This window comes from Paroedura picta, chromosome 2, assembly GCF_049243985.1.
Source record: "Paroedura picta isolate Pp20150507F chromosome 2, Ppicta_v3.0, whole genome shotgun sequence".
NCBI lineage: Eukaryota > Metazoa > Chordata > Lepidosauria > Squamata > Gekkonidae > Paroedura > Paroedura picta.
In genome coordinates this window covers 129,253,501-129,274,932 of record NC_135370.1, presented here as the reverse complement: position 1 = coordinate 129,274,932, position 21,432 = coordinate 129,253,501, and the positions used below count along the sequence as shown (strand labels likewise).

Genomic DNA, 21,432 nt, shown 5'->3' with positions numbered 1-21,432 from the left:
GAAGTAAATGGGATTTAAGCAGCCTAGCTGTGTGCAGGATAGCATTATCAAGTTAGGAATATTAATGAAAGGAAACATCAATATCATATTGACACATTTATTCTCTCTTGATTTGCAGGAAATTGACACAAAAGTCGGGCATTTAGTAATTCTGTAACATTTTCAGCAACTTTAACTCAGATTGCTAAGAGCTCCCTACCTAATCCTTTTTTCATCTTCTTCAAAACCATTCCAACTTACCTTGAGTTACTGCCTCATTGCAGCTTGGGGACAACTGAGGCGATGGAAACAGGTTAAGTGCAATGCTGAGCATGAGAAGGCACAGGGCATGTGTCAGTAATACGCATTCCATATGCAGAAGGTCTCAGGTTTATTTCCCTTTAAAAGGGGAACTCAATGGTTGTAGTTAAAGAAAAACCTAACTGGAACTGGGTACCCAAGTTAGTATATCCATGAATATTCATTAACTTCTGAAGCATTGGTTGGTTTTACCAAAAGGTAAGCACTTTCCTGCTAATGTCAAACAACTGAACTTGAAAAGTTAAATGGAGAAAGGGACATGATAGGGAAACTTTGCTCAACTTTTTCTTTCTACAGAAAGCAGAAGATCCTTCACAGTAAGGAGGATGTTTGGCCATTCAGTTATTTAAGTACTAGTGTATAGCATTCTTACCTGAAAACGATAAAAAGTCCCATCATCCTTCAAAGTAAGTACATGATCTGAGATTGGAAAAATATATCCTTGTGCTGCTATGAGACTTCCTAGATGTATTGCTTCTGCTGTGAATTTTTTAAAAAAGAGAAGATTGTTAAACATCTATGCATTACAGCAGTGTTAGTCTATACCCTAGACCTTGGTGGTAGGACTCTGCTTGGTGTCTGGACAATCCTCAACCATGACATCACTGGCAGGCTCAGAGAACAAGAGTGATAGGGCGCTGCTTTTCTACCACCAACTATCTTCAGTAATAGAGGAAGCCTCTCTTCCTTATTCAGCTACCAGACTGGACAAATGTTAATACATAGGTGAAACATGGGCCACCTAATGCATCTCCGAACTGGTGGAAGCTGGTTAGAACTGAGGCAACTCAGTCACTTAAGCCTCCACTGCAAACTGAAATCAGCCCAATGACAGTAATAGAAGGGGGAAGATTTCCCCCACCAGACATGGTCCGCCCTGCCTTTTCATATGTACACAAGAAGCCGGGCCCAAAAGGTTCCTCTGTGCCTCACTATGGTGGCGGGGGCAGGGGGGGTTCGTTTCATGAAGGTTAGGTAGTGTCATAATGCTATCCCACTATTTTGGGAGTGAAAAAAACGCCCCGTTCGGCTCTGTTGCACCACGAGGCATTGCATGCCCCAGTTGTGACACCGTAGGCACCCTGTATGCATGGGCCCAGCCTGGCATGGCCACTGATGGCGCCCATGTTACAAAAGGCAATTCTGAAAAAATTAGCATTCCTTTATTGCGGGGCATTGGAGGCCCTAAAGAGGGCCAGGAGGGGGCTGGGATGATGGCGACATATGTCAACGGGAATTTGTCCCACTGCTGTGTGAGTGCCGACCTGGCTTATCCCTCCTGTGTAGAATCAGTCTCAGAGAGCTCTGTGTGGAGGCTTATCTGTATGAAACTACGTTGGGTGAGGGACCCCCCTTCAAAAAGAAGGAGAAGGCAGTAGAAGATTGCAGGAAACAGGTTTACACCGGTCTTTGTACCACACTTTATCTTTTGTGCAAGAAGGCGTGGGAAGTACATACCTGTACAGGAATAGGATTATTTGCCTAAGCCAATTCGTAGTTTCATCCATTTGGTTTTCTAATCCACATTTTTAAAAGGTTTGCTAAAGCCCTTAAGTGACATTTCTAAATGTCTGTATTTCAAATAACCTTAAAACAGAACAATTCTTCCAGCATTAGAAGAGTTGGTTTTTATACCCTGCTTTTCACTACCCAAAGGAGTCTCAAAGCAGCTTTCAATCACCTTCTCGTTGCCTCCCCGCAGCAGACACCCTGTGAGGTAGATGGGCTGAGAGAGCTCTGACAGAATTGCTCTTTGAAAACAGTTCGAGCCCAAGGTGCATGCAGCTGGCTGCATGTGGAGTGGGGAATCCAACTCGGCTCTCCAGATTAAAGGTCGCCACTGTTAACTACTACACTGCTATGCCAAGCTGGCTCTCTACACCAAGCTAGCAAAAAGAAGTAACTATTTTGAAAGCATAAACTGGAGTGTATACTACATTTAACAAGGTATGAACAGTCCACTACAGTTTTGAGTGCACTTCATATCTCTATTGTTCTCCTGCTTTCTTCTCAAGCAATACAGAACAGAGAATTCCAGACAGCATTAAAAAAAGGTTTTGCAGCAAAAAAGAAAAGCATTAAACAAACTAGACTCTCAAGACTTCTTTCATGTTGATGGTTTGCTTCCTTGACCTAGTATTAACAGCATTGCCTGAATCTCCCAAGAGCCTCTTGTGGCGCAGAGTGGTAAGGCAGCTGCCTGAAAGCTTTGCCCATGAGGTTGGGAGTTCGATCCCAGCAGCCGGCTCAAGGTTGACTCAGCCTTCCATCCTTCCGAGGTCGGTAAAATGAGTACCCAGCTTGCTGCTGGGGGGTAAACGGTCATGACTGGGGAAGGCACTGGCAAACCATCCCGTATTGAGTCTGCCATGAAAATGCTAGAGGGCATCACCCCAAGGGTCAGACATGACTTGGTGCTTGCACAGGGGATACCTTTACCTTTACCTTTACCTGAATCTCCCAAGTATGTCGTATTCATACAATCTTTTGAACTTAAATCCAAAGCCTATGAAATTTCACAACACATAGCTCTGAAATACAGTACAGAAGTCCCAAATTACCTAGATCTTCAATAGTCAGGTTCTTCATGAGCCACTGCACTATGTCAACACCTAAAAAACAAAAACAAAAGGCATTGTAATACAAAGGATGGATGAATTATAAAAGCTATATCTGGACAGCAGTGATGGCTGATACCCTGAAAAGCCGCATGTTTCCTCCAGCCAAATCAATCCCATCAGTGTCTCCATTCCACCTGTCCAAAGCACCTCAGACCTGCACCACCCCAGCTCTGTCTATAGAAGGTGTTCCTATCAACTGTGATAACTAACTGGAGCCCTCATGTTAAGGCAGGATACTTCTGAATACCAGATGCTAGGAACAAGCAGTAGGGTAACGTAGCTGCCTTTTTGCTATGTTTGTAATGCTGCCAGAATCACTTAGTTGATGACTTTTGAGTTGGAAAGCTAGGCTACACAGAGGCAAGAGAAGTGATCTGGCCAAAGCTGCAAAGCATGTTGGAAGCAGAGGCAGGATCAGATCACGAATCACCACACCAACCCTATTCTTCTGCTTCTGCTTCTGCTTCTGCTTCTGCTTCTGCTTCTGCTTCTGCTTCCCCTCCCCTGAATTTGCAGCTGCAACAATAGTTTTGTATAAGGCAAACTGACGGGGAGAGGCCCAAGGCCACGAGATGGAGGCTAAGCTTCAACCATCACCCTTGATCAGCACTCCCTTGACCAGTAGCCATTGCAATGAACTGCTTTCAGCCAAGCAAATTCAATGAGCAATGCTGTACTCAGTTCTTCTTTGCAGAACGCATCACATACTCCATAACTATTATTTACAGAAGAGCACAATAAAACAAAACAGAAGTTGCTCTCATTCCAAAACAATCTGAAGTTTAAGTTTTGTAAAGTTCGGTCAATAAGCACCCAAAGCAAACATGAGAATCCTATCCTTTCATTTCTTGCATTTTTAAAAAAGCCATTGGTTTCCTAAGAGCTGTCCAGAAAGAGAAAGATTTTTTACAGTAGCTCTTCCAGCTTTTACCAAAGCTGACAGATTATCTTTCTGCTGACTTTGCCAGACCATTAATTATCACCTGTCAAAAATGATTACTCACCCTTGGGATAATGACAAGCTGTTCCTCCCCCTGTTAATTACTGCCATCGCTAATACTCATGTGTCTGACAGCATTCATCAAGAAGACAGACATATCCTTGTCCCTACCCACATTAATCCATATCCATATATCCATAGCCATACATACATACATACATACATACACACACCCCAAGCAAGCATGGTTTCCGTAATATGCCTGAGGTTTTTGAACTGCCAGATTCCCTTGGGCACTAATCAAAGATTTAATTCTTCAGAGGTCCCCTGCTTCTCTATCTCTTAACCACCAGGGCAAATTATCTTCTGGGGCTGAGCTAATCTACCATGTTCCATTTAATATCAGTCCCGGGACCTGCCCTCAAACATGCTTGCAGTGGTGCATTTCTTAACCACTGGAAAGAAACTTGTACAATGCAATCATAACGTGGCTTATAACAGTAAGCAAATACTAAGCAAATGGCAAGGCTGTGGGAAGCAGGCCGAGAGGAAAGGAATGTCCACAAGGGCCCTCTGGTTTATAGCTTTTGTTTATTTGAAGGTTTTTACGTAGTGCCTAGACTTAGGAATATCAGTCCTAATTTGGTCCCGGGCTCTGATGAATTTTCTACCACTCCTGTGTCTTTAACAGCAGCGTCAAAGGAGACTGGGGTTTTGGTTTCCACCCTGTCATGGAACCTTGAGCCGATCTCACAGCCTATGTATCCTCTCTCACAGTGTTGTGAGGATAGAACGGAGGAAAAGAGTATGAGCTGTAGGAAGGCCAGGAATAAAAGAGGTAAATAAATGCAATTAAATAATAATAAACTGATGAAGAAAAAAATGAACTGATGAATAACAAAGCCATGGAAACCTCAGGAGATGTGCAAAGGTATCATAATGCTTGGAGGAAGTGGAGGAGGGGGAACAGTTTTCCAGCAACATTGAATCAAGGGCAGATAACATGTGTGGATGCAACCTATATCTTTTTTGCCCTTGTTCACTCAGGCATTGTCCAGGTCCGTGGGGTCTGCTCCTCGCTTCTGGTCCACCACAGAGTCAGGGACCAGGGATGGAGCAGGGGAGATGGGAGGTTCCCAACACGTATTATAGCTAGTAAGGGAGTTTTTTTTATTTATTCATTTATTGCCTGCCTTTCTTGGAAGAACTCAAGGCAGATTTAAGACCAGGGCAAGCCCCCAGAATGCGTGGTAAAATTAACAATTCAATAAAACTGCATTATACAAACTATGGAACATTGAAACAGGAACAATATAATATATGGCATAAACTTGATTTCACAGATAACACTGATCCAAGAAAGTAGATTTCATCATTACAGAAAGTGATTTCATCATTACAGAAAACTGAAGTATGGATATTATGATACATTCAAAATAAATAATGCAATATAAAGGGAGGAGGGGGAAAAACAGCTGTCTAACATTACATAGGCAATTAAATTAAGATTGTATTACCTAAACATAACATGCCCTTTCTGCAAAATTCCATTTCACTATATCTTTATAAAAAGGCCCTCCTGATCAGTTCTTTTTACAGAGTGTGGAAGCTTTCCTAATTTTATCTTGTCAGGTAGAATGGGGAATACATATGTGCAAACTTTGCTGTTTCCCACCTTACATTCTGTATACATCAACCTCTGTGCAAACATCAAAAGCGCTAAGACATTTGCTTATTCCTTTTCTTACTGGACCAGGGATGCATTGCCACCAGCCATTTTCCCTAGAAGCAATAGGTGGTTACATAACATTGACAGAACCATGAATCTGATTGTAACTGCAAGGATGCCCATTCGTCTAACAAAGTATTGCAGGGACAGGATAACAGCTCTATAATTCCGCCTATTTCCTTTTTTATATATTAGGCCCCAATGTTCCTTGTAAATGGCACCTTGTGTTTTCTGAAGACAAGTGCCTGTCAGGATGACAAATGCCAAGGCAGTCAAGGGAAGAGAAAATGAAATGGAAAGATCAAGTTTGAGAGACTGTAAGAAATATAGATTTAATAGACTTGAGTCACTACTATATGATTTACCATTTCTGTGCTCCATCTAATGCAATCCATCACAAGTAGAAAGACTGGGGTATAATACAAAGTCCACAAGTGATCAATTGTGGCACTCTTCCTGTCCTGTCTCTACTGGCCTTGCCACAAGAGGGCCTTCCTGGGCCTTAGAATAGGAAGGGCTGCTTCACCTCATCTCTTCCGCAGGCAACAGCTCCCACAGCCTTGAGCTGCACTTGGCCCCTCCTCCTCAGCCATTGCTTGCCATTGTTTTATTTATTTCATTTATTATTAGATTTCTACTCTGCCACCTCTCAAGGACTCATGGCAGTTGACATGGTCTCCTTCACTACTGCTTTGGAATACAATGTGAAACAACTGAAGTGAAATAGTCTACAGGAAACATGGCACTGAAAATGTTCAGAACATTACTGAAAGTATCAGAGGATGCCCCAGTTCTGGACAATGTGTAGAAAATTCAAGATTAAAGTCTGAGCCAATCACTTATCATTGTATGTAGGAAGGTCAAGTAGTATCATGCAATAGAAATGTGTAATTAGATCGGGGGGGGCAAAGGTTGGCTTGGTATGTAGAAGGTCTTATATTCATGCTATCGAATTTCCAGCTAAGGTAGGAAAGGCAGGGAAAATTCTGACAACCTGTTTACCTGTTTTCTATGTTAAGCTGTTTATCAGCAGTCTAGAAGCAACTATACATCAGATATGGGGGTGGCAGTACAAAATGTGAAAAGTATCTGAAAAGAGGCAAGAAGCAAAAAAGCAAATAACTGGGATAAAGCAACAAAGACACTTGAAAGACTAAGACTTATTGCGGCACAAGCTTTCATGTACCTGAGTCCACTTGGTTAAATGCACAAAGAGGAACAAAGCACTCATAAAGGACTCCCAACAGCAGCGAACCTCCCAGGTTTACTTCAGTAGGACCCATTATGCACGGGGGGAATAATGCACATTCGGGGTGGAATGGCAGCGACTAAAATCACCGATAACGCACGGTGCCGGCTGCAACCGGCCGCAGCTTCGGTGCATGCTGCCGAAAAAGCCTCGTTTGCGAAACGCAGAAGAAAGCGCAGCTTCCGGGTGACCGGGGCACAACCAGAAGCGGCACCGGGATCGCCGCGTGCATAATCGGTTACTCTGGGGTTTGCCGCCGTCGTGCCCCGTCCCGTGCATAACCAGTGTGCTTCGTGTCTTCCCCCTCCGCGTTTTCCATGTGACCCGAAATCGCCGTTTCAGTGGCCGTTTCGGTGGCCCAGGTGAGAAAAATTTGACCATGACCAAGGCATGTGCATGAATGTTCCTGTAAGACTTAGCTAAGTAAATGGGGGTTTGTGGGTGGCTTATTATGACTCGGTCCTTGCACAGGGGATACCTTTACCTTTACCTTATTATTTTTAGATTCTGGCAGAAAATCACCTGTTAGGGTAAACAATTTTCATGTTTCAGTGTACCTTTCCCGTTTCCCATTGGTTCTATGCACTTCGCCCCATGACATCACAGCAAGAAGTGGTATATAAATTGCATGAACAATAAATAAATAAATGTGTAACCAAAATTTTAGAATCCCGAGACTCCTATGCTAATTAAAAAAAAATTTGCAATCTTTATGGATGCAGCGAATCTGGAACAGCCTGATCTTCATTTATATATATATTTTAAAAACCTTATGAATGAATACTGTTGAAAACCTAACTGTGTTTGCTACTATAACCGCTATATTTTATGAGGATCACAGCTAAATGCGGCCATCAGAGGGCACCACGATATACAGAGAACATTTACCAAATCCCCAGTGATTTTAAGGCCGAGTGGGCGACTCCAGAAATATTTGGGGCACTATTTTTTTAATTGACTTTTCTCAAATATATCCTACATAAGAAAATATGAAATTTTTAGAGAAAACTATGGAATATTTACTCTTTCAGAATTAGTGAAATGGTATTTCCTGTGTATACTGTAGACATATATAACATCCCTTCAAGCATGATTTTGTTTAACAGATAAATTTTGTCTATAATTAATATGCTATCTGTATATAATTGAAAAAGTCAACATTTTCAATTTTTTACAGCTTAATTAAATATACAACTATATTGCCAGCTCTGCTATTATGGTGCTTAACACACGTCCTTTCTTTTTTTAAATTCTAAAGTTATAAAATTTATAAGATATTACTATGTAAATAAATACAATAATCATATTCAGGTAAGAATGAAAGAGCAAGCTCCAATGAAGTCCATTACCTTTACTAAATATAATATAAAACCTCTTGGTAAATGTTCTCTCCATATATCATATCATATATAAATATAAAGATCAGACTGTGTCAGTATTAACATTTTAAAAAATGTCACTAGGTCATCATGGGAATTATGCAAGTTGCAGAAAATAATGACATGTTTACTATAAATATGTGTAATGAGATAATATGCTCTCACATCTAATTAGAGAATCTGATCCAATTAGTTCTCCAAGAATTATTCTTTAAACTATCTGGCTCCAGATAGCTCTGGGATCTATCAGATAAGGTTGTTTGCAATCCTTAACTTTGATAGTACAAATTAATTAATTGCAAGTTCTGGTCTTTGAGCTCTCAGTGAAGAACAATAAATCTAATATTTCTGTAACTCTTTTAATTAACTATCAAAGATAAAAGAAAACCTGATTCAACCAGATTGACCAACAGATGAACTTGATACGAGCTCACAAAAACATGCAAAATCAGCAAGAAAACCAGGGATTCAATCAAGACCCTGCTACATGCAGGGTTTAAAAAATAAGATTAAGTGGATATATATGCCTGCTAGACTGGCACAAATGTTGGAGACACGATAAGAAGGCTGGCAATCTTCATCAGTCCTCCCTCCTACCCCTCAGAAAAACAAAGACACATGTTGTTATGGTTCCATCAGATATAACAGTGAATGCCTCAATGGCTGATCAAGCTGCCATTGTAAATTTTTCACCCAGGCTGAAAATTCAGTTTTGGGGAGAATCTTCTGATCCAAATGCTCAAAATGTTGGTGAAGTATGACATGGCTTTCTCTCCTTGTCCAGGTGATATTAGTAGGGTAGCAGTTTGGAGGGGGGGGGGGAGAAGGAGAAGGTGCCTAATACCTTCCTCATCAGAAGCTTTCCCATAGTAATTCTTTCCTCAGAAGCCACTTTTCCCTGCCATGAGATTTTGTTTATGGATCACACCCAGGAAAATCTGGGATCAAAGATGACAACCAAATGTGAAAACAAAGAAAAAGAAGATTCTCACAAGTTATTCTTTTCCGCTCTATTACTGAAATTACTGTTGTAAACAGAATAAGTCACCTAGCTTTATCCCAAATTACATGAAGATTTCAGTCTACTAGAGATGTAGATAAGGAATGCTGTATTTCCATTGCACCCATCTTCAGAAACCCATGTCCAACACATGACCTCCTGTTAAGGTGTGGCAGGGCCCCCTGCCTCACTGACAGGCACACTGTCTTCTATAACCAATGGCACCCCACAATAGTCTAGGTTTAAGCTAAAGCCAAGACGACACTGCTAGGGTCGGCCAAGCCAGGCCAGACTCCATCTCTGCCTTAGGTTTGGAATGACAGCCTTTTTGCCTGACTCAGGTCCCTCTGGACTCAAGCTCGCATCAGCTCACATCGAAAGCCCCCCCCCCATTGTATTTCTAGCAAGTGGACTGGCTTCCTCCTGTTTGCCTAAGGGCTCCTAGGAAAATCCTTTGTCTTGCAACATTTTTCACACTTGGCCCCCTCTGCCATGGGAAATCTTCTCCCCACATCCTGCCAGCCAGACCTGATGGCTCTCTTCCTCAGAGCCATTAAAACCTTTATCCAAATCCATTTATGGCCACCCCCCCCCACTTGGCCAGGTATTTTCCTAATCTCTGGGGACCCCGAAAACTTCCAGCACATGCTTACCTGAGCTTTGTCACGTATCCCGCTTCCCAAAATCCCATAAAAACTGGGGCTTCACACAGCCACTCTGAGTGTCTTCCAACCCCAGACCTTTGGAGACCTCCCACGCTGGTTCGTGCTTCTTCCTCTGACCCACCACTCCTCGGACAGGTAACTATCAAGCCTTTCACTCTTCCTCCCCCTTCTCTATACGACTGCTTGTAGGTGTGTTAGCTATTTGTGTGTCTTTTTGTTATTTTCCTTTCAATAAAGCTTATATTACTATTTTACCATTTACATCTGTGTTTGCCTTGAGTTCCTATGGGTGTAATCAACCTTGGTATATATAGGCATTTCGATCCATAAACGCTAAGTTACCCCCCTCTCGCAGCATTTGGGCTAATCTTCCTCACAAGCTCAAAGATACGTGTTTTAGGACACGTGTTCACGCAATTTGGGTAACACTCCCACTCTCTCCCTCACCAAGCCAGCTTCTGTTTATTGGGAAGAGGGCTATATATTAGAAATGGCATTAACTCTCTCCCTATCCACAAAATTAAATCCTGGATTGGTGGAGGGAGAAATATCTTCAATGTAGTTTTCAGTTTTCTGATTCCCATCTGATCTTTGGTTTGACAACAAGATAGAACTTGAGGATTACATAAACTGATATTGTTTGTTCTTTTTAAGTACTCCAGCAAACCAGAGATTTCTCAGTTCATGTTATGCAATAACATCTGGGAATGTTCCATACAATTGTCCTGTAATACGTATGTAAATAACTGTTCATGTCTGCATGAAAAATCCCATTGTTTGTATCTGAAATTGCTTCACTCTTGATATCAGCATGTGGTAACTGTTCCATTCACTGACAGCAACATACAGAAAAAGAGAGAGAGAGAGGAGAGGAGAGAAGAGAACAGTGAAGTGCGAGTAATGAGAGCTCTCTCTTTATGTCCTGCATGCTGGATCTTGACAGCACAGTAGCAGTCCTTTCTGCAGACAATCAAGATGAATTAAGCGTATTTGTATGAGTATCCTCCTGGTATTATAGGAAAAGAATGGACTGGTTTCTGGACAGGGAGAATGAACACACACTTTATAGTCCAGTCAGTGAAGGATCCAGTTGCAATCTAGAAGTAAGGCTTCATATGGCAGCAGAAATGCCTGCATAGTCCCTATGAGAAGTCACGTATATTCCTGGCATACATTTATATGACTATAAAACTTTTCAAGGCTGGCTTTCAAGTGACCATGGAAGACTTGGCAATGAAGACATGACTGAACATCCCGTTTTTCTTACAGAACAATATGTTGGCAGAGTCTGAATATGTGAAGGAGCGAAACACCAGGATGCTTAAAGAATAATACCATTTGTGATTTGATTTTCACATCAAAATCACAAGATGTCATAGTCCCATTGTATACGGCACTGGTCAGACCACACCTGGAGTACTGTGTGCAGTTCTGGAGGCCTCACTTCAAGAAGGACGTAGATAAAATTGAAAGGGTACAGAGGAGAGCGACGAAGATGATCTGGGGCCAAGGGACCAAGCCCTATGAAGATAGGTTGAGGGACTTGGGAATGTTCAGCCTGGAGAAAAGGAGGTTGAGAGGGGACATGATAGCCCTCTTTAAGTATTTGAAAGGTTGTCACTTGGAGGAGGGCAGGATGCTGTTTCTGCTGGCTGCAGAGGAGAGGACACGCAGTAATGGGTTTAAACTTCAAGTACAACGATATAGGCTAGATATCAGGAAAAAGTTTTTCACAGTCAGAGTAGTTCAGCAGTGGAATAGGCTGCCTAAGGAGGTGGTGAGCTCCCCCTCACTGGAAGTCTTCAAGCAAAGGTTGGATACACACTTCTCTTGGATGCTTAGGGCTAATCCTGCGTTGAGCAGGGGGTTGGACTAGATGGCCTGTATGGCCCCTTCCAACTCTATGATTCTATGATTCTATAATTCATTTTTATTCAGAAGAGAAACAACTATTTATAGAGAGAGATGCTGACCTACCGACTAACTGTTGTCTGCAGTCATTCTTCTGTTGTTCAACAACTGCTATGGAGGCGAGCAAGCCTCTGCAAAAAACAGGAAGTCTTGTGGAGCCAATCAGATTATCCTGGAGGAGATAACCTGAAAATCATCAGGAAGTTCCTATCCTATTTATGCTAAATATACATTTCCTCCAGTGCCCCCTGCAGGATACCCTTTATATTCTGCTCAATTATGCACACTGTAGAGAGCCCGCTTGGTATAGTGTTTAGGAGTGCGGACTTCTAATCTGGTGAGCCGTGTTTGATTCTGCACTCCCACATATTCCACCAGCTGGATGACTGTGGGATCGCCACAGCACTGATAAAGCTGTTCTGACTGAGCAGTGATATCAGGGCTCTCTCAGCCTCACCTACCTCACAGGGTGTCTGTTGTGGGGAGAGGAAAGGGAAGCCGCTTTGAGACTCCTTTAGGTAGAGAAAAGGGGCATTTAAGAACCAACTTCTTGTTCTTGTTCTTGTTCTTGTTCTTGTTCTTGTTCTTGTTCTTGTTCTTGTTCTTGTTCTTGTTCTTGTTCTTGTTCTTGTTCTTGTTCTTGTTCTTCTTCTTCTTCTTCTTCTTCTTCTTCTTCTTCTTCTTCTTCTTCTTCTTCTTCTTCTGATCTTGCATATTCCAATCTAATATTTCTTTCCAAGCACAACAACCATAAAAAAGAAAGAAAAGGGAGAAATCCTCATTTTAGAAAATTGCTAAATTGCTACCTTTGAAATGCCATGATATAATTGGCTAATTTCTTGGCTTTCTTTTCTTTTGGAGGGATATGGGCAAGAAAATTCCAAAATTCCTCGTTTTGTACCAGCACCAGTTTATTCACTGGTAGCTTTATTGTTTCTAGCACAATGTAATGGACTTTTTCCATGGGAGAAGGAATCTTCTTTCATCTTGTTCCCTGACAGAATTGTTGTCGACATCAGAGTCTCAGGAAGTCCTTAACTGCTATGTAGAGAGCTTGAGCTGGACTGCACCAGAAACATTAATTAGAGTTGGGAAGAAAAGAGCATGAAATCTTTTTGTGTTCTTTTTAGATCTGCCAGAAACTGAACCTGAAGTCTGTACCTTCAAATTAAATGCCCAGTACTGTAACCTCAATTTCTTAGTGTTCAAGGTAAAAGCCTCTCTTCCCACAAAATGCACTGCCATGTGTGGACTCTGACTGATTGGCTGGGATGTCCAACAGGTGGCCAAAGGTTAAGGCCTCCAAAGGTTTAAGCAAACCCCTCTCCACCATCCTTGTTAGAGAACTGCGTTTGATTATTCGGGCTTGGATAAATGGTACATTCACTAGAGAGGTACTGCAGGGACAGGGTTGCAGAGGCCTTACTCCAATTTCTTTCCCTTCTATCTAATTCTTTCCAATGTCTCAAAGTGTTAGAATGCTTATCTAAAATATGGCCACCACAAGCTTGTTATGCATGTTTGGCTGAAAGAGTTTGGGGCAGGAGGCATAGGCAGCAGAGTTCACAGCATGCCTGAATAACAATGAGCCCGGCTCTGACAATGAGCCCAGGGCCTAGTCTGCACACAATAGATAATGCACTTTCAATGCACTTTAGAAGTAGATTATCCTGTTCTGCACAGGAAAATCCAGCTGCCAAAGCACATTGAAAGTGCATTATCCTATGTGTGCAGACTAGGCCCAGCTCTGACATAGGATCAGGCACACACTCTAGCCTGCAAAAATAATGTTTTACAATGTTTTACATTTTTTACAATTTTCAAATATTTATTACATAAAGTATATTAGTTCAACATATTAAAAATATAGTCAACAATTTAAAAACATCGCATTTCTAACTGCAGATGAAATAGACCAACATAGAATGGACCAAACACGTTTAGAACCCAAGGAGTCTTCCTCAGTGGTCAAATTATTGTGAAGAATGGTTCTCAACCGCCCTAATGCCGCGACCCCTACAGCGGAGGGGACCAGTGCCACACTGCCACTCCTGCTCGCTGCGGCACCGGCCTTCTCCGCGCAGTCTCAGTGAGCTCCGAGTTGGTGCTGAGGAGGCCAGTGCCATGCTGCCGTGATCCCCGGGAAAGGGCCAACCCCCACCTTGAGAACCACTAGCCGGATTGCATCCTCTCTTCCTCCCTGCCGCAGAAAGCAGCTATGTAAGCAAACAAGCAGATGGTGACCGTTGTTATTCGTTCTCTTTACTGCAGTTGCTGCATGAGGCACACCCTATTATATGCATATTACTTGCCTATCTTGTCTTACTACAACTTACCAGTGGAGTATAACTGGATGCCTCTCAGTAAAAAGTAATGCTTGAGGGAAGGGGCAATCTCCAGGCATGCTAAAACTGTGAGCACTTCTAGAATGATGAAAAATGGCAGCAGTTGTCAGTGCAAAATGGCTTTCACACAGCAGGCAAGTCACAAATGCTTGCCATGTTGGTAGTGGGAGGGGATCAATCCCCAAATGTCTGGGTGGCATACACAACACTGAGGGGCTCCAAGTCAAACATCCTTTACAAAGAATGAATTTGCTTTGAATGGGATTGTTCTCCTATAATAGTAGTAGTCCTATTTGATTAATTTTTGTTTATTTATCAATTTATACCCTGTCCCTCCCAGTGTGCTGGCTAGGGGTGGCTTCCAATATTATTACATAAAACCTATAATACATAGAAACACATACAATTTAAAATATTATGATTCAACAATTGTGCCAACTATGTAGGCAAACCTCAGAGCTTCTTGGTTTTTAGAGGGGGGGGGGGTATCTGTGCAGAGGGAGCTCGGGAGATCTTGGCCAAATTCAAAAGCCATTACAAAATATCAAGAATTCTCCCAGAATTACAGAAACATAAATTGTACAATGATGACAATTTAAAAGTTTAAAATAAAATGATGGAAAGGAAAATATAAACAAACATTCCAGAAAAACTGGTGAACAGTGTCATGTTCTGCTGCAATTCTCCCCAAAAAGGCAAACTCAGAGCCCGAGATAGAAACTCAGTAGATTATTGAGGAGACGACAACAGCTACATAGGAAACTTTGTTGCTAAAGCTGGAGACATATAGTGATCTGGAACAGATATAGAGCCAAGGGTGGGGTCATCCTTGCGTTATTTGTTTCCACAGCCCGTGATCGTACAGGAAGTATCACCTTATCATCAAAGGTATGCACAGTTTACAACTTGACAATGAGAGGCAGGAAAGTGCAGCCATAACAGATGGCCATGAAAGGCTGAGAACTGGGGAGTGGGGACATGAGAGAGAATGCTCTTTGGCTGACCATCATGAGCCACAGGCTATAACAGTTGCTATAAAACAGTTGCTATAAAAATATTACCTATTCTTAGGATTTCTAGGTAATTGCTGTCTTTAAAACCTCCTTAGCTCTGCTTTTCCAAGTGAACAATGGCATTTTATAAGTAACATAAACGTCAAGGCGGAGAAATATGGCTTCTTGAGCAGTTCACTATCCTGTGAACTCTGGAACTTGACAGGGGTTGATTTGCAGCTGCAATCGGCAGAAAGGGGCGAGGTGCACAAACCTCCCCAATTTTTCTGCCCAGGAAGTTCTTGGGAACATGTGGGGCCAATACTGATCCTAAGGGAGATCCATCTCCCTGTATATCAAGCTGTTTGTGTTCCGGGCCATGAAGAAGCCGTTCGCCATCTTTGAACTTTTATGTCTTTTTATATTATTTTTTAAAAGACTTTTTCTTCTATCACTCCCTGAGCTGCTTGGAAGAGACTTCAGAATTTTCACGGAGTTTAATCTCTGACTACAAATGCCTAAGAATGAGTAATTCTCCATTGACTTTAAATTGTTTTCGCACATCTCCTCCTGCTCTGTTGTCAAGAAGCGGCAGTGAACCTCCTACAAAGCCTTTCCTGCCAGTTCTTCTTTTCTTTTTTTAACTTCAGGGGGAAGGTGAGATATATTAATAACACTGAAAACCAAGAAAGCATTTAACCAGTCTGTTTATCATTTCACGGACATTGTTTCCTTGATAAGGCATTCACGCGACACCTTTCCTGAAGCTACGTGACTTTTTAAGCAATGTCGTCAAAACCCATTGAGGGAGGACCTCTCCTGGCTATTTGCAATATTGTCTGAGCTTGGCTGGTGACTTATAAGCCTAAAATATGTCTATGTTAAAAAGAATGGCCAATCTATTAGAGAAACAAAGCCAAGATTTTAAAGTTTTTACAGAAGGTTTGCTTAAGAATGTTTTCAAGGAGATCCAAGACAGCAAGGAAGAAGTTTTTAACAGGACTGATGGACCAAAAACAGTGGTTGATGACAGCACTAAACAAGGTTGGAAATCATCAGCAGAAGAGAAATCTGAAATTTTGGAGATGGAAAAGGGGGTGTCGGAGCCCCTCAGAAAAAATGACTCCCCAGATAAGGACACCCTTTTTAAAAAGGCATACAGCTATTTCAAAGCAACAGTACACAAGAATCAACCAAAAGATACATGGATCTGTTTTGAAAGTAATCGATTTAAAGGAGCTTCTCAGGAAAAAAATTGTACTGATACATTTTGGATTGGAGTCCAGGAGGTGCAACTGCCTCAAGATTTATCGGTGAATATTCTGTGGAAAAGAGTACAACTGCACTTTCTATGCCAAAGTCTAATTGGACAGAATATAAATCTACAGGAACAACAAGGTGCAGTAAGCCTCGATATGAGACCCCCTTAAGAAGATTGGGGAAAGGAAAGGAGAAGCAAAGGGAAGGGGAAACAAGGTGTTTGAAATCTTTTCTTTATTCTTTTTCTGTACACTGTTAAGGCAATATAATTGTAAGTGCTGGAAATGTCATGATAAAGTGGGGTTTTTCCCCCTCTCTCTCTTTTTTATTAGTGTATAGTTATAGGGCCAAAGTTCTACAAGAAATGTTCAATGTTAAGTATCTAATTCAAACCTGGAAGTATGGTGTTGAATATCTGTCAGGAAGGCTCTTTGATAGTGTTCGAAACCTAACTTTCTAGGCAATCACTGCAACAAGGTTACATCTATAGCCAACAGAAAATTAGTTGAAGAATCTCAAGAACTGTGGAATTCTTATAGGAAAAAATGTATAAATCTTGGGCTAAGGTCAAGACATCATCTTGGAGAAAGAATGGGCTTTTCCTTTTTCCCTTTTAAAAAATACTGGGTTAAAGTATAAAAATGATCTGAATTGAAGAATTCAGGAGCTGGAAATGTCATGATAAATTGGGTTTTTCCTTTTTTCCTCTTTTTTAAAATAAATACTGGGTTAAAGTTAATATAGTTTTATAAGAAACGTTTAATGTTAAGTACATAAAATATGTTATTGTGAACAAGTGCAGGAGCCAGTTGATTTCCTAGCTTAATGATAAGCCTTGGTTCAAGTTTAAGGGTAATTTTTGTAATACCCAAGGTTGGAAATGTTATGTTAAAGTGTTTTTTTTTTGTTGTTGCTTTGTTTTTATATTTACAGGCAACAGATATATTTGGAATATTTGGCAAAATGAAATTTCAAGCAAATGGGGATTTTGGGGGGTTGAGGGAGGGGTGATATTGTAATCAAATATATTATTTCCTTGTTCTTTTCTATATCTATATAAAAGTAAAAATATATATATAAAAAAAACATAAGCGTCAACAGTTTCCTTCATCAAGGAAATGAAAAAATGCTGATCTTCAGTGACCACAGGAAGAGTGCCAGGAGGAAACATCAGGAAAAGACCTCTATGTTCTGTTGTTGGCCCTTCAGAGTAACTGGTTGGCCACTGTGTGAAACATGATGCTGGACAAGATGTGAACCAGTGGGCTCTTCTTATATTGTTAATCTAAATAAGAAAGCAAGTCCCATTCATACAAAGTGGTATGAAGAGATGCATTTTTTTTCCTGTGGAGGTTTGCATTGAGTGTTTTAGCAGGTTTTTCCTCTCTGGGCAAAGCAGGCGAGGTGGGAGAAGTCAGTCCAATTGCTCTTAAAACTTACCCCAAATGCAAAGACAATGGGATGGTCAAGCCACTCTCCCTTCTCCAAGCAGAAAACACAAATTTAGAGGTTTTAAATACCTGAGGGACTCCAGAAAGGAAATTCATGGAGATTGTCAAGAAACGCTTCTCTGACCTGGAGGGGGAGGGAGGGGAGGTGCAGGTGCTGGTACACAACTTGGCACACACACGCAGGCGCTGAGCTCTGCACCTGCATGTGTGTGCTGACTGATGCACCAGTGCCCACACCTCTCCCCCCCCCCTGCAGCACAGCACTAGCTGCATCAGCCTGGAACGGCCGATTCAGATGCCACCATTCACAAGCCTAAGAGAGGAGCCTATCCAGGTGTTGGAAAGGTGGAACAGGGCCTAAAAGCCACATGTGAGCCCCATTCTACCACATGTGGGCTATTAAAAATAAATGCTTCCTTATTTTAAAAGCTGCCCAGGTTCTGAGATGTGAGCTAAGAATACAGAGGGTGAAGGAGAGGACAAGCCCTTTACTTCCATCTCTGTGTGAAGCTCAGGAATTCTCAATGTGACATGCTCAGCGTGGCAGTTGCTTCAAGGTGGGAGCTACAAGCCAACTATGAGCTCCATCAGGCAACAGTATGGCTCACTTCTGAAACATATGATGGGTGCTAACCCGGGGAATGGTGTTCGGAAGAACCAGAGGTGGCATGCCAAAGAGCTACAGGGCTCCCAAGCCACAGAGTAAGTAACAGTACCCTAATGTTAGGCAGTAAAGCATAAACTTTGCTGTTTAAGGGAACAAACTGGTTGTAGTAGCCTGAGAGAAACTGTGGGAAGATTTGGAAATCCAACATCTTTGGAAATTTCTCCAGTTAGTATTTTATAAGCTTTCAGTGGTTTAAATAAGCCAATTAACCTTAGGAAAACTCCTAGGATAAGGTGACCGGATTTTAACATTGGTAAAGCGGGACACATTGACCGGGGGGGGGGGAGTGCATAGAATGCAAAAATAGTATTGTAATATATATATTTACTTGCAACATAAGTACAATTTGCCAGGTGCTCCCAGATGTCCCTCCAAAAGTGAGAAAATCTGGTCACCTTATCCTAGGAGTAACTGGAAACTCTATGGTAAAACCACAGCATTTCTGGAGGTCTCTAGAGAGGTGTGATGTCATTTCCTTGAAGTCATGTCCATCATTTTTAACAAAAATGTTCTCCTGTTGGCTTGCGGAGTGCCTGTGGGCAAAGCCTGCTTGAGGAGAGGAAATCTCTCTAGTGGACATATGGCAATGCTAATTACATCTCTTCCTCTAAATGATTTCCAAATAAACTTTCTGGTGTTGTCTGTCAGGCCTCTGTTTTTGATTAATTTAGAAGGTCTGCATTTCTGGAAAGTCACCTGGAATGTAGAGGCATCTACTTTGTTTGAGGGTGTTCTAGTTTTGTTTCTTTCATGGATAGCGCAGGGATGAGGCACCATAGAAGGAGTGGCCAAACTCTGGCTCTCCAGATGTCCATGGACTACAATCCCAGTGCTAGCAGGGGCTCATGGGAATTGTAGTCCATGGACATCTGGAGAATCACAGTTTAGCCACCCCTGCATTATAGTATTAGATACAGGGACAAACTGGGGATTCACAATGACTTACTGTCTGTATGGCCCCTTCCAACTCTATGATTCTATGTTAGTTTTTGAGCCTTCTCTTCTCTTGTTTAATTTACAAAGTCATATTTCCTGCACATCTACTTTAAAAAATAAATTGGAGGGGGGGGGAATCAGAATGCATATTGTGATTTCAATGGATGCTAAGAATTTCAATGGCAAAACTATTTGGGTCTAATAGGAAGAGGCAGCAATTCTCAAATCCACTATGCTAGATGAGTCATAACTACTTCATCAGGGCAATTCTAGAGTAATTTAATGATTGCACACTTAAAGGGGCTTTTCATTCAGGAAAACTCTAATTTTAAATAAATTGGATTAGTTCATTCTGACAGGTTTAACATCAACATTTTATTAAGCTTCTAGCAGGTCGAGTGAAACCTGATGTGAGAAATGTGAGCAACAGTCTTTTTCTTTTGCCAAGTCACTGAAATAATTGCTGAGATTGTTAATGTCAAGACTGATTTTTGCTCCAAATGGCTTCTCAAGGCTAGCATGGAAAAATAAAATAAAAAAGCATTATTTTTAAAGTGTGAAACAGGTTGAATCACTTGCTGAACAGGAATTTTTGTGCCATTTTAACTCCACCAGGTATATTTGTTTAAAATGCATATACTGCAACATGCCTTCGAAGAATTCTTAGAAAGATTTCCAGTCTATTAACAAAATGTTTGGAAGATCTGACAGGTCTTAATTTATACTTGCAAGATGAATATATCCATCCAGGGATATAACGACTTCACTGGCCTCTCATATGCTTTCAGGCTGAGTTCAAAGGTTTGTTTTAAACTTTTAAAGTTATTAATTGCTTGGGACCACCTTAGTATCTATGATGCTGGCTGGAAACTGTGATCAGTAGAGAATGGGATGCCATTAATCCATTTCCAGCAGCAGAGTTTTCACCAATCTTCTTTGCTGTCTGCTGCTGCTTCTGAAATGAGCAGTGGGAGGAAATGAGGTCATGAAATTATGGACATGCACCGGAGGGGGGGGGACAGGATTTGGTACTTTTCAGGTCTGATGTTTCCTGATTCGGTACAACTTGAATCAAACAAACCATTGATTTGTTATCTCAATTAGGGTCTGGCCAATTCAGGAACCTCAAACAGAACAGCACCAGACAACTGATCTCTGGGAGTCAGCTGTTTGGCAGTTCTGGAGGCATTTAAGGGACCTGGTTCTCTTTAAATGCCCCGAGCCATTAAAACAGCTGATCTTGAGTTGGGGTCTTTAAATGTCTCCCCCCAGACCCCTCCAAGATTGCAGAGACAAGGCTCTGCTCAGCCTGGGAGGGGGGAAGGCATTTAAAGACCTCACCAAACAGCTGATTCTCAGGGTCAACTGTTTGGCAAGCTCCTTCCCAGACTGTGGGGAGTGGGCTCTTTCTCAACCAGCTGAATTAGCCAAATATGGCCAGTTTAAACTCATGGAATGTTTGATTCTGCTTGGATAAGCCAGAAAAGTACTTAAAATCAGCCCCGAGTATTTTAGGGCTTACCTAAGCTGTCTCACCAGTAACAAGGTAATTTCCAACTGGAATTACTGGCACTGAGTTGCTATAAGAATCCCCCTAATCTATGAGGCTAAAATTATAGAGATTGACAAGATTCCTAGAGCAGCATTTCTGGCATTTTGGGGGGCTGGAAATGAAATTAAGAACATAAGAGCAGGCCTGCTGAATCATACAGAGATCCATTTAGTCCTGTTTCACACAGTGACCAACCAGTTTCTCTGGAGGTCCAACAACAAGGCCAAGGCTTTGGTTCTGCATTTGATCACCAATGGCACTCTTAGAGCAGCAACCCACTGGGAAGGTAAGGGCTTTTCTGCACGTGATAAATATAGTGAAATGCTTACCTTGTGAAGATACTATATTCTGGCCACTCTGCATGACGTCGCCAGACTCCCACGTCTAGCCAGTAAACTGCTTACTACACCTGCCATTTCAAAGCACTAGTTGGGG

The 21,432-nt window shown here is 41.7% G+C and overlaps 1 protein-coding gene across 10 annotated transcripts in view; it reads right to left on the bottom strand.

The window, feature by feature from the left end:
- The window catches only part of RGS6 (regulator of G protein signaling 6), a 289,988-nt gene that overhangs the window by 92,151 nt on the left and 176,405 nt on the right, over window positions 1-21,432 (bottom strand). For all 10 annotated transcript variants that reach the window (XR_013228421.1, XR_013228422.1, XR_013228423.1 and 7 more), the window contains 2 exons: window positions 2,862-2,912; window positions 674-780 (listed from right to left, as the gene is read on the bottom strand). Coding sequence is in view for 6 of the 10 variants with exons in the window: in XM_077322670.1 (XP_077178785.1) it covers window positions 674-780; window positions 2,862-2,912 (158 nt within the window). In the remaining 4 variants the exon portion in view is untranslated. The remainder of the gene's footprint in view (window positions 1-673; window positions 781-2,861; window positions 2,913-21,432) is intronic.